At 41.7% G+C, this 21,670-nt stretch overlaps 2 protein-coding genes and 1 long non-coding RNA gene across 8 annotated transcripts in view; 1 reads left to right on the forward strand and 2 right to left on the reverse strand.

Annotated features, from left to right (window-relative positions):
• Positions 1 to 239: 239 nt before the first annotated feature.
• Positions 240 to 3,727, reverse strand: LOC116314505. Of its 2 annotated transcripts, none has more exons than XR_005614185.1 (3): positions 3,658 to 3,727; positions 1,150 to 1,240; positions 240 to 352 (listed from the first exon to the last, which is right to left on the reverse strand). It is a non-coding gene; the product is annotated as an uncharacterized LOC116314505 (long non-coding RNA). The 2 variants fall into 2 exon arrangements; XR_004199023.2 differs by lacking the exon at positions 3,658 to 3,727 and adding an exon at positions 1,718 to 1,791.
• Positions 2,734 to 10,982, forward strand: rnf32 (ring finger protein 32). 4 transcript variants are annotated; one of them, XM_039616920.1, is made up of 8 exons: positions 2,734 to 3,099; positions 3,297 to 3,410; positions 4,366 to 4,600; positions 4,688 to 4,830; positions 6,177 to 6,334; positions 6,549 to 6,657; positions 9,699 to 9,866; positions 10,672 to 10,981. In XM_039616920.1, exons 3-8 carry the CDS (start codon positions 4,429 to 4,431, stop codon positions 10,900 to 10,902), a joined length of 981 nt encoding a protein of 326 aa, XP_039472854.1. In that variant the 5' UTR covers positions 2,734 to 3,099; positions 3,297 to 3,410; positions 4,366 to 4,428; the 3' UTR covers positions 10,903 to 10,981. The 4 variants fall into 4 exon arrangements, with proteins under 4 accessions (XP_039472854.1, XP_039472853.1, XP_039472852.1 ...); XM_039616919.1 differs by lacking the exon at positions 2,734 to 3,099 and having other exon boundaries at positions 3,187 to 3,410; XM_039616918.1 differs by lacking the exons at positions 2,734 to 3,099; positions 3,297 to 3,410 and adding an exon at positions 3,859 to 3,958 and having other exon boundaries at positions 9,705 to 9,866; positions 10,672 to 10,982.
• Positions 10,983 to 13,003: 2,021 nt separating this feature from the next.
• Positions 13,004 to 21,670, reverse strand: part of lmbr1 (limb development membrane protein 1) — a 38,237-nt gene continuing 29,570 nt past the window's right edge. For both annotated transcript variants that reach the window (XM_031732535.2, XM_039616917.1), the window contains 4 exons: positions 21,464 to 21,554; positions 20,772 to 20,838; positions 16,202 to 16,363; positions 13,004 to 15,742 (listed from right to left, as the gene is read on the reverse strand). In XM_031732535.2, the coding sequence (XP_031588395.1) occupies positions 15,657 to 15,742; positions 16,202 to 16,363; positions 20,772 to 20,838; positions 21,464 to 21,554 (406 nt within the window). In that variant the 3' untranslated portion in view covers positions 13,004 to 15,656. The remainder of the gene's footprint in view (positions 15,743 to 16,201; positions 16,364 to 20,771; positions 20,839 to 21,463; positions 21,555 to 21,670) is intronic.

Raw genomic sequence — 21,670 nt, forward strand, 5'->3', positions numbered from 1 at the left:
AGGCTATGATGATTATAAGATTATATGATATAAGATGCTCAGTTGGTACTAAGGGCCCCAAAGTGTGCCAAAAAATATCCCCCACTGTTACACCACCACCAACAGCCTGAACTGTGGATACAAGACAGGATGGACTGATGAATTTGGACCCTACCAAAGCTGAAATCAAATCAAACCAGGCAACATGTTTCCTATCTTCTGTTGTCCAATTTTGGTGAGTGAATTCTTGCCTCAGTTTCCTGTTCTTAGTTGAACAGAGGGGCATCAGATATGGTCTTCAGCTGCTTTAGCCCATCTGCTCCAAGGTTTGACCTGTCGTTCAATTTAGAGATGCTCGTCTGATCACCTGTAACTGAATGTATCCGACACAAAAACACTTTCATTTTACCTTTTGTTGGATTAAATTGTAAAAAAAAAAAAAAAATCAGCTTGCAATTTAGCTCTGAGTCCATAAAATCAGAGGTTGTCATCTAAATATAATGTTTTTATTGGTCTCTCGCTGTCTGTTTTTTAAGAGGGTATTTTTTAAATATAATGTTGCCAGTATTATTATTACAGTTATCTAATGCTTTTCCCATACTCTGTGGTCCTGACCCATACAGTAAACTTTTTCCAATAAGCAAACCCTTTACAGCTACCTCCCCTGCTTTCAATATGTTTATGTCTAAATAATGGAGAAGAATCGGGAAATAGAGGGTGAGCTCCTATTATTCCTGGCATTAAAGCTCTGCAGTGGCTGTCGCCTTGCCAGAGCTCAGGCTGGCAGTCAGCACAAACTGGAGGTAACTGAGAGAAGTCCCTGCCAGCTGCCAGGGTTGGGGGTGGGGGAGGGGTTGAATGCCACCATACCCTCCAGCAGATATTAATCAAAATCCCCGATCAATAACTTCTCAAGTGCTAATAAGCACTGGCAAGTTTCATGATATGTGAGCCCCTTCATCATTTCAACTACCGGGAGATTTATTGGAAATCCATTGTTAGGTCCAAAGTATGAGGTAATGTAGCACTTAGTAAATGAAGTAAAACCCAAAGCCTGGGGTGATTTGTATTTCATTTACAAAGAACATGTCTAATCATTAGTAGCTCCATCTCTCTGAAAAGCAACCAAACTGCCGTAATGATGGCTGTGTTCTTTTATGGCTTACTTACTCAGCAATGTCGCAGGAGATAACAGCAACCGGTAAAGCCTTGCTGTCCTCCACTCCAGGCTGGTTCACTCCAAAAGAGCCATGGGGGACTCCTATGCACCACAGAGTGATTAAAGTCATGTTAGGGAAGCATTATGGGTCAAGTCATAAAGTAATTTGATTTCTGTCCCCCTACACTGTCTCCTATCAAAGTGATTGGTCTCCTGGTCATCTCACTGGCTGACATAATTGTTAATTAACCATTATGGGCTGCCCTCTCTCATCTATATCTCACAGCAATTACTCATTTGACAACAATGCAGTATATCACAGTGCATGATGTTTGGATGCAGACCAGTTTTATGAGTACGAATCAACTTGATACTGTGCATTTACTCACACGTATGGATTACTTATTTACCCAAATATTAATTTGCATCAAGCACACGATTGTCTTGCCGCCTCACTTAGCGCCAAGACATATGCACAAGCACTGCAGAGCTGACAGATTTATTAGTCTTTTCAACCAGCTATTGGTGCAAATTTGCAAACTAGTCCTTCACACAGGTTTTCCCTTTTTTCAAACTCACCCCTTAAGTCATCAGCTCACTGCACGTCAAGGCGAGCTGTCTATTTAAAAATACCACAGCTCAGGTAAAGAGGTCTAGGGGGAAGAAAGTTAAATAAAAAGCTCTTTAAAATGGTATTCATAGAGAAAAAGACAAACAATGTCACGTTGAAAATAAAAGCATGCTCTAAAGTCCATTCTGATGACAGTTGGAAGAATGCGGGCTTTATGGGGGACTTGAGCCCCATCTTTGCTGTATCTTTTAAGCGTGATTATTTACTTAAAACAACAAACCAAATCTCCAAGTCTGGCACTGTGGACGATGGCCCTTTGATTGAGCTCTGAGCTTGAATTCTTAACTAATAAATTGTTCCGCGCCTTTGTCTGGTGCATTAGCAGCAGTAGTCTACGTTTTTCTTGTCCTAATCTCAAGAATGTGGCAGCCTCTTGAGAAGCTCAGGGGTTTCCTCCTCTCCCAGAGCCAGTGTCTTCACTTTGTTTTCTTAGAGGACTCCCTGGATTGACAGGCCTCACCGTTAGCCCTCTCCTCAGCCATCTGTTTTCAACGATTCTGACTGAGCACATCAAAGTCAATCAGTGCTGCAAAGCATTTTAAAAGTCATGCACCCCCCCCTCCTTGTATGCGAGAAATAAAGCAAACTTTTCATCAGGCTCACAAAAAGAGAGACGGTTTGTACTGTGCTTGTTTGTGTGTATGGTTTTCAGTGTAAGGGTGACCTGGGAGGGATCCCTGAGCTCACAGGACAGGTATGAGCAGCTTAGCTTTGTTCAGTGCCTACTCTGACGACAGCTCGGTGAGTCACCTAGACACACTCACCTAGGCTAACCTCCTTTGGTCAGGTTCCAACTAATGACAACTCCCCTGACAATAAAATAATCATTAGTGAGACTGAGATGCACAGTCTTCAAAGAGAAGACTTGTCTTTGTGTGGTGATGGAAGGACAATGACTTAGAAGACTTTGTGTTGCAGTGGTGGAGGAAGTATCAAAAGCTTTTGCTTTGATTAAAAAAATATCCGGCATAAAATCTTGAAAAATTGTATGTGTTCATCCTAAACACACAGACACCTTCACACGTGTTCTAAGGCCACAATAATACAAGTTTTCCTCATTAAAACTAATTCTTACACTTTGTTTGCACATGCTAATGCAGTGTTGCTGAAATGTCACTATTGCATGTCACCTCTCATAGTTTGTGTCTTGCCCTGTTTGTGGTCTTTCTCTGCTCTTTTTCTTGCCAGACCCCCAAGCAGTCACAGCTGATGGCTACCCCTACATAGAGGTCTCTTCCTTTTAAAGGAAGTTTTTCCTCCCCACTCTCGCTAGGTGGTTGCTTATCATTGAAGTGCCTATTGGTGTGAACTGGTGGTATATAAATAAAATGTAATATAATTTAATCAAGCTATATTTGTTTTCTGATAATGGCAATAAAAATGTTCAAAAGACACCAACATCATAGATGAGAATAGCTGATATAGATATAGTACATATTATACACTGCAATACAAAAAAAATTACCCAATTTACAGTTGTTGTTGTGCAGTTTTTGTACTTGGATGTAAATGTGTTCATTTCACTAGGCGGTCAGGGATTATGAGGATTGGTTTTAGAGTCAGCTGTATTTGAATCTGCAGTTTCCAGCACTTCCACAGCCCCAGAGGGACTTTAGAAGATATCAACTAAAGACCAAAAGGGTAAAAATGATCACTTATTATAGTTGTTGTACTTTATTCTTTAAAGAAACAAGGTAGGAAGGTTAAAGCGAAGGTGGAGTGAATTTTTGGATTCGATTCTGGTTTCTGGTTGCTGAATAGATTATATAACTTGCTCATTAGTTTTCTCAGTGGCTCAAGAGAGAACATGTAAATTCAATAAGCTTAGATTAAATCACAGGAGAAAAAAAATCACAGAAGTCTGGACTGCAAATAATACAATACTTACAGTAATACCGTAAATGTAAGCTGCTCAGATTCCACTGCTATTTATGTGATAAAATATTCATCACAAATCCCAAAACACGAATAGCATTAGAGGTACTTTAGATTTTGAACATATTCCTGTACTATGCAGTTATTAATTAACGACACAAAACTGAATCCGTGCTGTTTTAGTTTAGAAACTATCGAAAGCCAATCAGAAGCACTGATGGGGCTGAGTCGTTGGTTGCTCTGGTGATGCGGAGGGCGGGGACTGGTAACCCGGTAACCACCGAAACACTGCTGATAGGATGGCATTGCGGAAGGTTTGGGCTTTAATTTCAGCTCCTTTTCACCCAGATGCGTGATATTATTTAAACAAAACGTTGTAGTTTGCTAATCTGAAAATGTAGTTTTCTTCTACTTCTTTGGTCCTTAGACTTTGACTTCATTAGCTGAAGACTTGAAAACTGGGCACAGTATTTGACAAAATTTCTCCTTTCTGTGGCTTTCTATAGCTCCATACGGGATGATGTCTATATAATTTCTGCATTACCTAATAATCATTTCCTCCTGCATTTTGCTGTTGTTGTAGACAGTATAGCTCACAGTGCATTTATTTTTGTTTATAGCTTTGTGCTCATCCTCACTAAGATAAATAAGTCTGCATTCACTGCTTTTGCCCAGCTATGCATTTACTGGATGTAACTGCAGTAGTTCACATATTTTACAGAACTTAAAATCCAATGCAAGCAGCAAATTGGTGATCACCTCAGCTGCTTTCCAAGACCACATAATGCGAAGCCTGCTGCATCCAGATTTCTCACTTTCTGACCCTTTGCGGAGACGCAGTAGAGGCAAACATCCCCAGGTGAGAGAAGGAGTGGAAGAAAGGGATCTGCAAAGGCGACATGAGCAAGAAGAGAGAGAATACGTGCTTGGCCCTGCTCCACCGCCGTTAACTTTAGGTAGAACAGACAGTTGGGGATTTTAGGAAGACTAGGATATGAATTATAACTATTACTTCAAGTAATTTTTATTTTATTTTTTTATAGCTCAAAAGTTGGGTTTGGTGGCCTCCCCTAGAGAGAGACTGACAGAGGATGAGTGGACCCGGGTCAAAGGAAGGTCCGTTCAGCAGGAGGAATCAGCTCAGCCCTGTGCAATATGCAGGGAGGAGTTTCGACTCCAGCCTCAGGTACTCCCCAACACAGTAGCTCCTCTTAATTCCCTGTGTGGGAGCTCTTTTTCCCCCTTTTCTTCTTACTTTTTTTTTTTACTGTATTCTGTGTCTGGCCTCAGGGAAGCCTGTGTTTCCCTACACACACACACACACACACACACACAGAAACACAAAGCATCCCCCTCGCCCCCTCCTTCTCCCCTGCAGTTCCTGTATGTTCTAATCTGTGTAGACAACTGTACAAATTTACCCATACTGCCTTGGAACTCAACTGTGACGTGATGATGTAGCAATCAGTGTGTTACTGTGAGGGTCATTCGGTCTTTTACACCTTTCCGATCCCCTTTTAAGATGCCAATCTCCTCAAGAATGCGGGACCAGAATAGACGGCTTCACAAAGAACAGTTGCCATAGATGCGCGTGTAAATATTAGTTTGACTCAGGGGGAGGAAAAAAAAAGTTAATTAGAGCCTGCTAACAAGGGAAAGTGACAAGAGGGAATCGTTGTTGATCTGGCATTTTCTTGAAAGCCTTCATATTGTAACGATGCAATTGTGCTGCAAATCTTATGTTGCATTCCAGCGTTAATGTGACACTTGAAAATGCTTACGACAGCAGTTGTTGTGAATCTTTCGTGTGGAGTATTTGCTCCTCTCTGCAGCTGATAATGTTTTGATACTTACCGCAAATTGTTTGCAACACTGCAGGAATAAAATAGCAAGAGCTCCTCTGCTTCCCAAATGTTTTATTTCACTTCTATATTGTGTGTCTGATGGCAAAGTGCAGCCTGAAGCTTTAGAGCGTAGAGAGAGAGAGATGTGAAATCTCTCTCTCTGGTCTAATGGCTTGTCGAGCTCCTGGAAATTGTACACTGCAGGGGGCCCTTTCACTGGTGATGGAGTGTGTTGGTCAGGCCAAAAACAATGGGAAATCAATACGCCTCCCCCCTTGCCCTCTAGAGACCTGAGTAAACTGGTTTGTGTGCCCAGCCCCATAGCTTCAGTGCTCTACTTTCAGGCAATAAAGGAGTTCCTCTTACAGGTAGAAGAAGGCTATAGTCCAGGTCCCAGTTGGCCCACTGACTCCTTCTATCCTCTTGGTAAATAACAGTGAAAGGCAGATACAGGTGATCACATATGTGCTTGAATACACACAGATTTAGCGTGGCTTAAACCTCACAACCACACACTGTATGTGTTCAGAATGCAATCAAGCTTTCCTTAAAACCAATGTGCATTCAGCATCCTCAAGGCTGGAGACAAGTCAGCACCATATATTCAGTCCAACCGTGGAATCTGAGCGGAATATTTTAGATCAAGAGTTTAGATTTTTTTGCATGTTTTCCTTGCTGTTCTTTTCAGGTGTTGCTATCCTGCTCTCACGTTTTCCACCGAGCGTGTCTGCAGGCCTTTGAGAAGTTTTCTGGGCGGAAGCGCTGCCCGCTGTGCAGAAGGGAGCCATATGAAACACGTGTCATCAACGATGCAGCTCGCCTTTTCCGACATCGGTGTGCCACCAGGTAGGGGCGATAAGCTAGTAATATATATATATTTATATATATATGTGTGTGTGTGTATGTGTGTGTGTGTGTTAGTGTTTCCATAAATAAACATAAGGAGGCATTCACCTTTAATGTAACTGATTTTTTGGGATACGTTTGGCAACACTCGCTGGAATTTGGATGGTCAATGATGTGTTACATGGGTGTCTTTTCACATGATGTATGTGTGCAGGATTCAAGCGTACTGGCGAGGTTACATGGCTCGTAAATGGTACAGAACTATCAAGAAAAGCATCTGCCCAAAAGACAAAAGGCTGAGACGTCAGTTTTTCGAATCAAGGGTGAGATAAACACGGCAGGGATGACATCACAGTGATCACAGCAAACAAACATAAGATCACATCACAGGGCGTCAAGCCTCCATTTTTTATTTCTTTCTTTCCACATTTAACTCGGACATTCTTCGACTGTGTACCTGGTCAAATAACGGCCGCGATGACTATCACATCTTGAGGGTTCAGACGTGGGTTTCAGGTACTCGCTGACCCCAGTGCTAGCACACACACACACACGCGCACACTTCTTCACCTGCTCTCACCCTCTTGAGCTCCTTTGATCTTTTGTGAATCATACACTGTTTGTCCACGAATGTGGAGAGAGTTTTGTGTTCTAGTCAAACAGTCTGGACATTCCTGGGTCAACACAACTGCACCATGTCTCGTGTATATGCTTGGGTTGCTTTTTCTTTATGTCTGGTGTGTGTATGTGTGTGTTCAGTCCTGTGACTGGGTAATATGGAAGAAGGTGAAGAGGAGAGGGAGGTGAACATGTCTTTGGATGCTTGATGCAGTTTGTGATATGTTGAAAGCTAAGGCGGACTCGATAAGAGGTCATTTTTACAAACCCCTGACCACTGATCTCGTAATCTGCCAGGGAATGGGGTCCTTTAACTCTGAAGCTGTGTCGCTTTCATGACGGCTCTCAGGAAAAGGGAACATTGCCACCTAGTGAACCTCCCCCAGCTGAGGCCTTGAATGACCAAAGGCTAAACGGGTCACCATTTTTCTTTACCAAACATCTGTTTGCAGAGTAAACCCTCGTGAAAATTCATCCAGCGGCCATTGTTTGTAATAGATAAAGCTCAAACGCACGTATGTTTTTATGTCTCTATGGAGTGTTGCAATCATGCAGAGTGCTCCTTTTCTTCCAAGAGGCTGATTAAGCACAAGTGACAAATGCGTGAGGGCCACACTTACAATATGTCGTAAGGGTCACAGTGTCCCACCCATCCCCCTGTCCGTCTCCATCTTCTCGCCTATAAATCGTCCCTACAGATGTCACATAAACAAAGACACAGCCTTTACTGAGCCAATTAACTCTGTTCTAACACATTAGACCAAGTCCGTGTGCACATTCTCAGGATGGAGTCAGCTGTATCAGCTACTCTACATTCAAGTTGTGTGATTCAGTGGTTGTGGGTGGTCATGAGATTGTCTCATATCTTTTGTCACACCGAGGATGATCTTCAAGAGCCGCACACCGCAGCGCTGACAGGTCTGATTGACTTGATTTTCAAGAGGGAGACTTATTTGCTTAGCTGACTGTAATGCAAACAGGCGTGTTAGCGCTGAGCCGGGACCTGTATGAGTGGGAGAAACCTATTCTTTCGGTTTTTCCTTATGATAACACACGGCAATAAAGCATCTTTGTATCATGAAGCTACAGGTGTTCCCGAAGGTGTTCCTCAGAAAAAAACACTGACAACAACAGGCCAGTTTCAGAACTCTTATCAGCTTATCCAGATGTCCAGCTTTCAATTTTCGTCCTGTTTCGGAGGTCCGACCCTGAGTCAACACATTACCTCGAGACAGTTCCGACAACTACGTGGATTGCTGCGAGATAACGTAGCGTGCCCCCTCCCCACTCTCTTGTCTGCATCGACTGCGGAGCGAGGCAAAGTTCATCAGAGGCTGAGCTGTTTGCATTGACTGTCGAAAAAAAGTCCACCAGCCATATAAAACCCTCCATCCGAATGCTTAACAGTTGTTTAATTAGTGATAAAAGCCTAGCTGTAAAGCAATTCTGATGTCACTGTGGCAGGCTAAGGGATAAGGTTTGTATTTGTGCATGTATGAAAGCAGGTGCTGGACCAAACGCTCCTCTGCTGTTAATGCACTTGCAAATTATTCTTACTTTTGCGAGGTGCACAGACCGACAGTGTGACTGTCTTATGTGATTAAATGAATCGCTGGAGGTTTAAGACTATTGATCAAACAAGACGAGATTTTAAACACATCACCTTGAGCTTAAGGAAGGTCTGATAAAAATTTCTGCAGAACATCAAATCGCTTGTAGCCTGCATGAAGCCACGATAGTTGTTGAACTAGTTAAAATATTCAAATCAGAAGGCTTTAAATGAATGTACAGCCTCTTCATATTTTCATTGACTATGTTTTAATTGTTGCCTAGCAACAGCTGCTGTAAATGGGAGAAGACAGATGAATTCTGTGTAGATAGACATCATAATAATAATTAAAAAAAGACTTTAAAATGGTCAATCTGACAATTGAATAGTTGACTAAATGCTTCAGAGAGAGGAGTGAAGACGCTGTATTTAAAGTCCACATCCCTCTTTGGAAAATGTTGCCCACACACCAAATAAAATCCAAAATAGAAGAATTTGTGGGGCATGCGGGTAGGCTATGTTTTACTTGGTTTAAATGCTACTTCTTCACAGCAGTATTCTTGTGAAGTGATACTGAATTTTTAAGTAGTTAAATTTAAAGTAGTTAAATCACACTGGACTCAGTCTGTGTTGTCTATATATCGAAAAGGAAAGCTCAAGTCCACCTGAATAGACAGAAAACCGACCATGATGTGTGATATATTCCATCTAGGTGAGAAAGATAAAATCATGCTGGTTAAGCCAATCCAGAAATATGGCTTTGGAACAAATATCAAGAAATCAGAAGTTGCTTTGGAAAAGAGGAGTTAGTATTCAATCATTTAGATTGAACGATTACTGTGCAATTGGTTTGACTGAGTGTCTGCCCAGACGGTGTGTAGCAGTTTGCGTGTGCGTCTGGTGTATGAAGCAGAAAAAAGTGTCAGTGATGTGTGTTTCCATGTTTCCCAGCACCCTCTTCCTTTTTTTTACTGGTTTCCATTAATTCTCCATGCTAGTGGGAGATGTGACTGTATCGATCTGGCTGTTTAACAACTGCACCCTGTCAGCGTGCCTCAGCCATTACAATACACGCACACATACACACACAAACACACACACACACACAATTAGCCTTCGCCGAAAACACGACTCTATTGTGCGGCTGAATGAAAACGTTCGCATCCTTTGTGCCGCTAAAATGGTTTTTCTAATTAGTTGCAGGAGTTGAATGACAGCTTTGTCCGATACTGTCACACCGACACGGAGGCTTTTCTGAGTGATATCGACCGCTCGCTGTCATCAAGCAGACGAGTGTTCCAGCAGCTGGAGAGAAAGAGCGTCTCCGAACCTCAGGAGAACGACTGGGACCGAATAAAGAGCCAGGTCAGGGGGCGAGATACACTAGAAGCCGCTTGTATAATTAAACAAGGCTACATAAAAATATCTAATCCGAGTCTGATTCTTCTTCCAGCCTTGCCTTTCCCTTGACAAGTCAATGCTTGCAAGGGGACGACAGCATCACAGCTGCAATACAGAAAGTACATATCTCTCAGAGGTGATCATTCATTTTTACCAAATGAATGTGAGTGAGTAGGCTAATAATCCTCTGTGTTTACCAAAAAACACGAGCAAGTCTGATGATGCACGGCAGGCTTTTCATCACCTGGCCTACTGCGGAGGAACTGAAAAGACATTAAGATTTGCTGTTCCTTAAGGCCCCATTGTTGGCTTTCATTGCAGTCAGTGCCATTTTTCCATAGAGGGAGTGGGGTGTGTGCAAAGAAGATGTCTGTTTTTTTTCTTTATCTGGTGTGAAAAGGTTGAGCACAAGGCAGGAGTGGCTCAGCCTTGACATGAAGCATCAAACGCTGAATGCGCTTTCAACACATGCCTTGCACCTTTTTCACGGGTACAAACTCTATAAACTGGCGTGCAGCTCGTTATGAAACATTAAACAGCGGGCGCATGCTGGCCCTTAAATACAGGAAGCTTGCCTTTGGTTAATCATTGGTGAATCCATGCATGTGATGCTTTGTTTTTACAAGGATCGCTGATAAACGGGTTATTGCTTTGTGTCCGATCAAACCTGTCAGGTTCTGCCAACAGAACCTCAATGTCCTCTTATTGTGCAGGTACGTATTAAGGCAAGTTCAAGAGAATTTATGTGGTTTACTTCAAACTCCTACAGGTTATCCAGAGAGGTGTGTGGGACTGCCCCATCTGCCTGACTGCACTGAGCAACCTCAGCCTCCCGACAGTATCGGAGAGATCCAACCATCAACAGCGGAGACCAACCGTGCTCCTGTCCTGTTCCCACCTTTTCCACCAGCTCTGTCTTGAGGCCTTTGAGGCCTTCTCTGCAGATAGCAGACCTTTGTGTCCACTGTGCAGATCTGCGTACCACAAAAAACTCATCTAATAGGATGGAGATGGCAATCTGGATGAATCCATGTGGGTCACTCAATATAAAATCAGAATCAGCTGTATAAAATACTAAAATAAAATAAGCATTTTTGCTGAAGCTGTGCAGAATTATGCTTTCGTACAATGAATATTCTCTGGGTTACAGCCTCTACATAGAGGTGGGTCACAAACTGAATAAAAAAAAAAATAACATTTTCAGTTTGGTTAGAAACTTCAACCAAATCAGTTTTTCTCTGGGAAACTTCTTGAATTTGATCCAATTTTTTTTTCCTATAACCAACTTTGAAGCAGTATCACAATTTTGATAGTTGCACAACTGCACCAATTTAATGTCTGGGACACAGGGTAGCAGAGTGGTAGCCTGGATGTTTTATCCGTTTTCTGATCACTCTTCAAAAGAATGTCAATATCCCTTTCCACCATATCACAAAGCTATTCGATTGAGATCTGGTAACTCTGGAGGACTACAGTGAATTTATTATCTTGTTCAAGAAACCAGTTTGAGATGTTTTGAGTTTTGTGACATGGTGTGTTATCCTGCTGGAAGCACCCATCAGTAGATGGCCACACTGTGGTCACAAATGGATGGACATGGTCAGCAACAATACTCAGGTAGGCTGTGCTGTTTTATCAAAGCTCAGTCGGTAACAAGGGGCCCAAAGTGTGGCAAGAAAATATCTCCCAAACCACTACACAACTAGCAGCCTGTACCGTTGATGCAAGACAGCATGGATCCTATCATCTTCTAATTACTGCCTAAGTTTGGTGAACCCTTGTGAATTGTAGCCTCAGTTCTTAGCTGACAGGAGTGTCATCCAGTGTGGTCTTCTGCTGCTGTAAATATCTGCTTCAAGGTTCAAAATGTTGTGCATTCAGAGATGCTCTTCTGCATACCTTATTTGTAATGAGTGCTTATTTCTTATCAGCTTGAAGTAGTCTGGCCATTCTCATCTGACCTCTGACATCCAAGCATTTTCACCCAAAGACCTGCTGCTTATGGGATGATTTCTTGTTAAGACCATTCTCTGTAAACCCTAGAGATGGTTGTATGGGGAAAGTCAAAGCAGATCAGCATTTTCTGAAATACTCAGGCCAGCCCATTAACAACCAAGGTCACTTAAATCACCTTCTTTCCACATTCTCATCCTTAGTTAAGGTGGTCTTAGTTTGAACTATGTCTACAAGCCTTAAAGCAATAGATTTCTGCAGTTTGATTGGCTGATATTTGTATTAATAAGCACCTGTACCAAATGAAGTGACCAGCAAGTGTACATATTACACTGACTTTGACTTCAGATTGTGACACTTCAAGTGGGTGTAAAATTGCTTTGGCTGCAGTTTTAAGAGAGCATAGACACAATTTTGAGCCCCGGAAATCTCATGAGGTTTTCACCTATAATTAAGATGTTATGAGGGATAAAAAAATGACGGAATACATAAGGCAAATTGAAAAGTGTCCATATTAGACTCACCCTATCATAGTATGCAAGCACAATCTTGCAAAGCTTCATTAAAATGCTACGGTTTATGTACAATAAATAAATAAAACCAGCTGATCCTGAGGGTTTCAGATAGGGATAATCTAATCATCTATCACAGTTAAACATTAAATATGAAGCTGGAACTGGCAGGCCGTGATCTCGGCATAATCATGCAGGGTGAAGAAGTGAAGCAGACTAAAACCACAACTAAAGCGTACATAAAACTCTGCATCGCTCACGTTTACTTTGTGCATTAAAGAGAAACACGAGAGACGACAGTACGTTGCTCGGCGCGTTATTTACCAAACAGCAGCTAGACCTTCTGTAGTTGTGCCACCGTGAGAGTTAACAGGCAACCAGCAGCTGTTGTTTGACAAGACATAATTATAGCGCGTAGCTCCCCATTAAACCACAAGCTATCTTTTCATTGCTTATTTATGGATTAAACAAGTGAGATATTATGTTAGTGAGCTTTACAGGTGCCATTTTTCTTTATATCTGAGGACGGAGCTAGGATGGCTTCCCAGTCTTATCCTAAGCAAAGCTAATAACATCCTGCCATCATACCCACAACACAAATATTACAATGGTGTCATTCTTCTGATCCAACACATCCACATTTTCACCTTTTATTATGGGAAGGAAAGAAACTGATTACTGGACAAGTAATAGGTAAACATTTAAGTCACAATTAGCCAACAACCGCTGATGACCTGATTGCCACAGTGACAAATGAAAATAAGTTGAAGCATTTTCTTTTATTTGCAAACACACAAACATCAAAAAGAACAAAACATTACATTTAGCAAACTGAAGAATTGTTTAAAAAAAAAAAAAAAAAAAAAAAATACATTCACAAAAAACATGTACCAAAATTACATGCAGGGATCGAGTGACAGATGGACAGAAATGAAAGCCTGCTCACTGACATTTCAGAGCAACTTTCAAGTTTTTTGACCCCCCCCTTAAAAAACTCCATTAAACAGATGTATTGTAAATGCAGTATGCAGAGTTTGACTGTGATGTTTTATTAGGGGTGTGACACTTTCCTGCAGTGTGTAGCTGAGTGGATGGACGTACAAGTCTAACCCTTTCACCCAGATGAAGAATTATTATTAATTTGAATCTCTAATCCATCAGCGTCACCCTTTTTTGAACTACCACATTAATTTGTGCCACAATGGTATTTTTCACAGTATGCAGACATCAGCGTGCTTTTACTGGAAACAAATAAAATGACAAGAAACATACCAGAACATCTACCTCAAGTTTCTGCCACTACACAACTTGCTCTCTTGATATGGCCTTGATCACAAATCAGACACATGGCCGTACTTTGGATTTGGGATGAAAAGCCGACATACAAGTCACCATTTACAAAACATTCTCAGGTCTGATTGGAGAAGTTGGTGTCAGTGAGTTTTTTCCTTAAATTCCAGTCTTTGTAAAAACATCAAATTGCAGTCAGTTTTTGGTGCAAAAAAAATCTCCTTCCCATTTCGATTGCATATGCAAATTCAGGTTTTTTTTCCTTCTTTTCATCACTCTATCACTTAAACAACCATGAAAATACAAAGCACACACACACACACACACACACACACACACACATATCACATCAGATCACTCTAATCTAGTCTCAATGGAGCTGATGTGACATAAACATTCATGGCAAAAAGAAATGGCTTCAGACTAGAAACTCTGGCATACAGGAGATCACAGTGGAACTGTCTACACACTCACAATGCCCACGCACACACGCACCGTGTGCACGGACAAAACCTCCACAGAACCTTAACATTAAGCCTGCGAGATGCTTTTTCGTATAAGGCATTTAAGGTGGTTCTGGAGACAAAGAACATCACAGTTCAGAAGATTATGCAGCAATACAACAACATGTAAAAGGGGCCTGAGTCACCTAGTCTTTCTCACAGCAACAAAGCTGGATGTTTTCTTACTCATGCATTCTGTGTGAAGACCTACAGGTTTGCATTAGATGAAGCTGTTTATAAAAAAAATATATATATAGCTATATGTACAAGAAAATACAGAATGCTTAGTGATTCAGACCCTGGGTGCGAGCCCAATGTTTACATCCAAAAGAGGTATGAAACAATGAAATATGTACATGTGTATACAACATTTACAAAGAAACGTGACCATTTCTGGGCCCTGTAAAAAAAGTTTCTTTCCTTCTTTATTTATTTATTTATTTACTTTTGAGGATTTGGGGGTGTGGAATAAGCAATATTGCGGTGACATTTTCCTCCGATGTGCATAAAGGAATACAACCTCGTCCTTACTTTCAAACCTGCTCATTGGAAGCGAAGTTAAATAAAACTCCCACATAGTTTCCCATTTGTGGAGTCGCTCAAGTCAAATCTGGAGCACCCCAAAAAAAAAAGTTCTTATCCTACTACATACAAACTAATGACATCATCAATAAAGTTAAAGCGCACTTAGAGTAAAGCCAGATAAAATGACTGATGACAGTCCCGAGTGCTAAAAATTTGAGGCCCTTTTATTAAGAATGACAGTGCCTAATTCACAATATGTGAGCCGTATTGATGCTGTGCAGTTTTACATACCAGCCGTGATGAGTGGGAATAAATGACTCGTCCTCACGCTTCACAAAGCACTTGGTTATTTTTCGACAAACTGACACCTCATTACGCCTGTATCTGTTAACATTAGAACAACAACAAAAAAAACCCTCTACGATTAAAGAACCTTAACTGTGAGTGCACCCTGCCTCACTGTCACAGACACACTAACAATAAAAAACAAAACAAAACTGTCTAATTGAATTGTGTAGGTGAAAGTTATGTTAGTGAACACAGAGGTAAATGTAAGACTCTGGTTGCTTCTGTGTAGTGCGGCGGTGTAAAGGTTGTAGGAGAATGGGCAGAGGGAGGGAGAGAATGCCCCTGAAGCAAAAGATGGGTGGTTTGAAGTCACAGTCGTGGTTGAGGTCAACTTCAAGGTCACTGCAGTGATGCCAGTCTATTTCAATCCTCAGTCTCAGCCCTGGCCCTGTCCCAGCTTCCATCCGAGACGCAGAGGATGGAATGTCACGAAGCTAAATTGCTCTCAGCCTCCATTTGCAGCATCCGTCAGACACTGCCTGGGTTTATTAAGTTCCTTCCAATCCTTTTCACCTTTCAGCAGTCAGGCAGTACTGTCGAAATCTCCCTTTGGCTGCATTTACGTGTGTAGGTGTATGTGTGTGTGTGTGTGCATGTACGTGTGTGTTGATCTATCGTCCCTTTCACAGAGTTTTCTGATGCCCATTGGCCGAGAGCTTCCCAGATTCTGGGTCTGTGGGGCTGTTTGACAGTTGCAATTTATCCAGACCTGGGCAGTGGGAGATAAGGCAGAAAAATCTCATTAAAAAGCCTCAGACTTTCACTTAGACAGAAGTATTGATGTCCTTTTTCCTCCCTCGGTGCTTCTGTCTGGCATTTTCTAGCCCTATCCCACCCTGTGTATCAAACATGCAGGGCCCGTCACCACAAGCCTTGGGGACTAGTCTCATCTTCTGTCACATGTCAGTTCGGCGACACGCTGGACGTGTCGCTCTATCACACAGAAATAAACACCATTTCTCTCCAAAGCTACCAACTAGGTTGGATTTGTCAGCATCTCAAAATTAGGATTAAATTGAGCAGTCACATACTATTATCAGACAGACGTAGAACCAACATAGCTGTACCAACTGAGGCACATGAAAGACTACGCACTATCCTGTACTATTTACTGAAAGCTGCTGGTTAGAAACTTTTAGGATCTGTAAGACCCTGTTGATGAATTTACCTAAAGCCTTCAGGAGCTCTTCTCGGACAGCTGAGGTGAATTTCCTCACGAGACAAAGTGTTGTCACAACCGCAAACAGCAGGTTGTACGAAAGGACGATGTAAAAGTTTCCCAGCCAATTAAATCTGCCAAAGTCTCCCAAAAGATCAAACCTGGTGATGCCTGTGAAGGACAGAGACACACACACATGCACACAAAATAACTGGGTTACAAATGAGGTTGACATTCATTGAAAAATGTGCAATTTCTTACTCAGAACTGTGACCTTTAATAACTCTTCACACAAAGCTGTGATAACCAAGAGTCGAAATGTTTTCTCCTCAGCTGAATTCCACAAAATAAACAAAACCCTGAGAAAAATGAAGTTCATCTTTCCCAAGGCTCCTATTGACAAGACAAGTATTGTTCATAAGAATTCTTCCTAACAAAAGCACAAGGCTGCAGCAAACTTATGAGCCACTTTGAAAATGTCATTCTCCCCAGGCCCATCTTTTTTTTTTTTTCAAAAAGTAAAAAAAAAAAAATCTGAAAAAAAAAAAAAAAATCTGAAAAAAAGGGCTTATATACAAAAACAATTTAATATGGATTACAGGAATAAATACATTTCTGACTCTCAAAAACTACTTGTAATAGCTTTTGTGCACTTTGGGTCCAAGACCAGCCCTCTGTGTTCTAAGGTGGTACAAAAACAACTACTTCAAGAACTCCACAGATTCACACCACTAGTCTTCATGCTCATGTAATTCTAATTTCTGTTGACAAATCTGCACATTTCTGAGCAGATTTACGCCCAAATGTAAAAAAAAATAAAATAAAATAAAACAAAAACCTACATTAAGTATTTCCACCCTCTTCAATAACCTTGTGCGAAGACAGAGTGTGCCTACTGAAATCTCAAATACTATGGACAATTCATATTTGTCCAATCTCCCCTGTAAGGTCAACTCGTGGACCTCTAGACCACTTTTAGCACTGTTGCCACACTGCTGTGAATATGTCATCATGACCTTTGTTAATGTGGCCGTCGATAGAGACAAATTGAAGATGCACAATGCACACAGTTTCTCCAAACTGATATTTCAGCTGTGTGTTGCCATTTTGCCACACTGACGGGAATCCAGTGTCCAGTGCAGAGGTATAGTGGTCAGATCAGGACTTCAGGGAGTGATCTTAAAATCGACCACGCTAAAAGCGATCCAGAGTTACACAACGAGACGGCCTTGAAGGGAGGTCATCCAAATGTACAACATGTAAGAATTCTGATTTGGTTTGGACCAAAGCAATTTCACTCAGGCTTGGGTAAACATCCACTGACCCACTGCACGGCAGAGTTGACGCTTATTTTTATCACTTGGCTGCATTTTGGTTACTGTGAGCACAATTCTCTAAGGAACATAAAAGGATGGCGAGCTAATTATAGCAGCAAAGGTGGCTTGCAGGTGGACTTCATCTCTCCTTCAGACAAAGACAAAGGAGCAGTTACTCCTGCAGCTCCCTCTTAGCTCTACACTGCCAGACCAATTTCAAACCATCTGTCACAGCTGATCACATGCAGCTTGGAAAGCCATCAACACCCTTTTGTTTTCCTGCTTATCCATCCATGCGTTCATGCACTCTAGCTGTGCCTTCCCACAGAGTACTGTGGGGAGATAATTAAGCTTTCAATAACCTGTGTGTACAGATCTGTTTAATGTTATTAAATCATCTTCTCTTATGTTAATTTTGCATGCAACATTGATGAAGGAAATTACTGCATCAATATTTAAAGTCCAAGTACCGTAACTGTATTCTGTCCTGCTATCTGTAAGCAGAAATCACACTGACATGCATCAGACTGAGGAAGCCCTAGTCCCTGGACATTCAACTTCTCCTGTAACATCTTCACAACCTCTGTCATCAATTAGATTGGGCGATCGATTCAGCGTCTGGAGAGATGTATTTACAGCCGCAGTAAGCGGTTTGGCAAGCATCAAGGACCTTTAACAAAATTGCTTGAGAAAAGATGGGGAGAGAGATGATGGAGACCCCAGTCAATACAGCTAGCCACCGTGGTCGGGCTAAATTCATTTCTAATGCCAAAGGTTTTGATCTTGGGTTAGTAATGTGAGAAAATCTAATTGAGGGTTTCAAAAAAAAGAGAGAGAGAAAAGAGAAGATGTTCAGTCTCTGAAATGTCAGCAGGGAGACAGAGACATCATGCTGCTTTTGCCTGATTTCAGAGCCGTCAGGACGTTACACTGCATTTCCATCTTCACTCTGACCCTGCCTCAACTCAGCAGAGACCAACATATCATGCAGATTTTGTCAACGTTTTAAATATGAATTGGTGCAAAGTAAAACCAAGACATAACATCTGGTGATATTACCATTAATCAAGCTGGATTTGATGGTGATGCAGCTTAAAGTGCACAGAGAGAGAGACATTAACGTTCACCCAAACATGTGTAACCTGCAGAGGTGGGAGGGGAGGGTGGAGCTGGTTGTGATGTGCATTTGGTGTAACTAACCATTTGTTACTACACTATTAAACATGCTGCGTGCTCTAGCACAATTCCCTTATCTCTTACACAGTGCATATTTACCACCCACCGACATGAAAACGCCTCACGTCAACACACGAAACCCTTTCTTGTCTCTTAACATCTCACTTCGTCACACTCAACTCTTTGCACGTCTTTTTTTTATCTTGTGCTGAGCGGCCTTTTCTCTTCAACTCTGTCTCATGCATTTATTCCTTTTCATCCATTCAGTGTCACAAAGCAGAACCTGTTGATATTTTGTAAAGCTCCCAGTGAGTCACTGTATGCTCACTCCATCCTATTTTCCCACTCTGTTGCTCTCACACATACTTGCACACGCGTGCACACATACAAACACATACACACACACACACACACACACACACACACTTGCACACACAAAAGTAATGCTATTTAAACAGCTGTGCTCTGCACTCTGCATGTTTATTAGTGCCATTGTGATGGTGCTACTCCTGTCATTTTTATTCTGCCTGCACTCTTTTCTAACATCACCATGAGAGACTCTAGGAGAATTCAACTCCTGTGACCTGGTGTTGGTGGTAACAATGAAAATTGTTGTGGGAGAGGAAGATTTAATCTTTCTTCTTGTTTGTGCCAAGGACACAATGACAGCTCTGATAAGTCTGTAACCTACATTTCAATCATTCAGTCGTAACACAGCAAAAATACCACCTTCTGTAAAGCTCACTAATGAGCATGCTGTATCTTGTTTCTTTCATTAACAAAGTCTGTTTTTGGTTTTTGGGCAGGAATATTTCTTGTCTGTTCTGCATGTTCAGATTATAAAAGGAGATACAGCATGCTGGTCTCAGCCAGGATAACCCTGAAAGAGAGGTTTTTATCTCTTTCAGGTTTTCCTTGATAAACCAGCAGTTGGAACTTTTGCAGCTTTCATCTGGCAGTGAGAGTGGACATGCTTATAACGAGGACAAGCCATAGTCCAAAGGTAGTCTGGGAACCCATCAGCTTGCCAATAACTTTGTTCTTTACACACCAGAAGCACCAACTGGAATAGAGGACAACTGATACCATGACCGAAGCCTGTTCTGTCCACTAGAATGGATCTGGATAATTTTTTAAAAAGCTAACAGAAAACAAACTGATCTGTAAGTGATAGCCGTTTATAGAGATTACACCAATGGGCCTTACTGTCGACCGCTTTCTTTTTTAGACCATTATCCTTTCTTTGAATGGAGAGTTTCTTTTTTCCCCCTTCTAATCTGTATTTCTATCAGCGCAGTTTACTCTGTCCCTGGTGCTACCTTTTCTGCCCTCTTCAAATCTGGAAAACCAATTGCTGCTGGTTGCACATTGCAAAAAGGTTGGCCTGTTCACAATATTTAAAACTCTGGTATAAATGAAGTCGGATTTTCCCAGCCTTGCGTGTCCTCCTAAATTCCAGCTTTGAATCACAAAAACTGTAGTGCTGGTTGGTGGATTCTCACTTCTTTCAGACAGAGCAAAGCTAGCCGTTTTGTCCCTTTAACCTTCAATTATACTTTACACATCCAGGAGTCTGCTTGGGTCCGCTCAGGTCAGAGTGGCAAATTTCATCAGACGGTGAGCACAAGGGTCCACGCAGACATCCACGTGTCACCACAAACATTGGTCAAGGGAGAATTTATATTACAATGCATCAACTACACATGCACCCTAGGGTAGTGGACTTCAAGTACAACAGGAAGAACTACCCAGCTGTCAGTTTTCCAGCTGTTTGTGTCCACAATGGACAATAATCAGGGATTTACATTTTCAAGCTATCAAGCTCTAACAAGCTACAGCTTCATATTTAGTGGGTGGACTTGACCACTATCAATGTTTTCATCTAACTCTCAAAAAGAAAGCACATTTTTAAAGTTGTCAAATTACTGCTATTTAATCATTTAATGTGTACACAAAAAAATTGGCTGTGAATGGGGAAAAGAAAAGAAAAAAAAAAAAAAAAAAAAAAAGCAAGCCGCACTCACTCTCCTTACCACAGGCAAAAGAAAATACAAAAACAAAACACTCACATGAAACAGCATACTCACCTAGCGTTCTGGACATCACTGGCAAGGCTGAGCTCAGCACCAGGATGGAGACACAGCAACCAATGATCTGCAAATAAGACCAAATAATCAAACCTCCGATTTTAGAGCCCTCAACAAATTACATGCAATTTATAGTGAGTGTGAAGCAGAAAAAGCACCCATTGCACCAGCAGTTTTAGCCGTGATGTGCCCACACGCATACATGCCACTTGATGATAAATTGGTTCCACATATTATACAATTAGTACCTCTGAAGATGCTCATTATGAGGTTCCCTCTATTGTCCTTTCAAGTCCTTTCACTGAAGCATCATGCTAGTTAACAAGCCTCACCACTCCCAAACTCATTACCAAGTGAATAGTTGCCACCCAGCCCCCTTCTCCCCTGAAAAAAAAAAAAAAACTCACTCTCCCTCTGATGTACAAGAAAAGAGCTTGCACTTTGCTGGTGTTTACGCAACTTACAAACAAATATTGAACAGATCAACTAAGGCCATTGAGGGGCCCGGAGGAAAACATTAGTGGGCAGCAGGAACAGAGTAGACAGGAAGGCGGGAGCAATGAAGACAGAAAAAAAAGACAGGGGAAATAGATGAAACACAGGAGGGGGCAAACACATCAGCACCTTAGGAGCAATTTCAGCACCCTTGCCCCCACTTCACCCCACTCCCTGCCTTTCTATCCCGTCTTTACCGTTGTCATGGTTGTGTCATCCTTCCTGGGAGTGAGTCCCTCAAAGACACGCAGACTGTAGAAGCCAACGACAGAAGACACCATCAAGTAGCTGTTCAGCAAATCAATCAAGGAGCAAAAACACCTAGCTGCAAGTAGAAAGCAGCTTTTCTTTGAGTCAACTTTTTATGTGTCAAGGCTCAACCTTTTCAGCTATCATAAAAGGTG

Source organism: Oreochromis aureus, linkage group 9 (assembly GCF_013358895.1).
Source record: "Oreochromis aureus strain Israel breed Guangdong linkage group 9, ZZ_aureus, whole genome shotgun sequence".
NCBI lineage: Eukaryota > Metazoa > Chordata > Actinopteri > Cichliformes > Cichlidae > Oreochromis > Oreochromis aureus.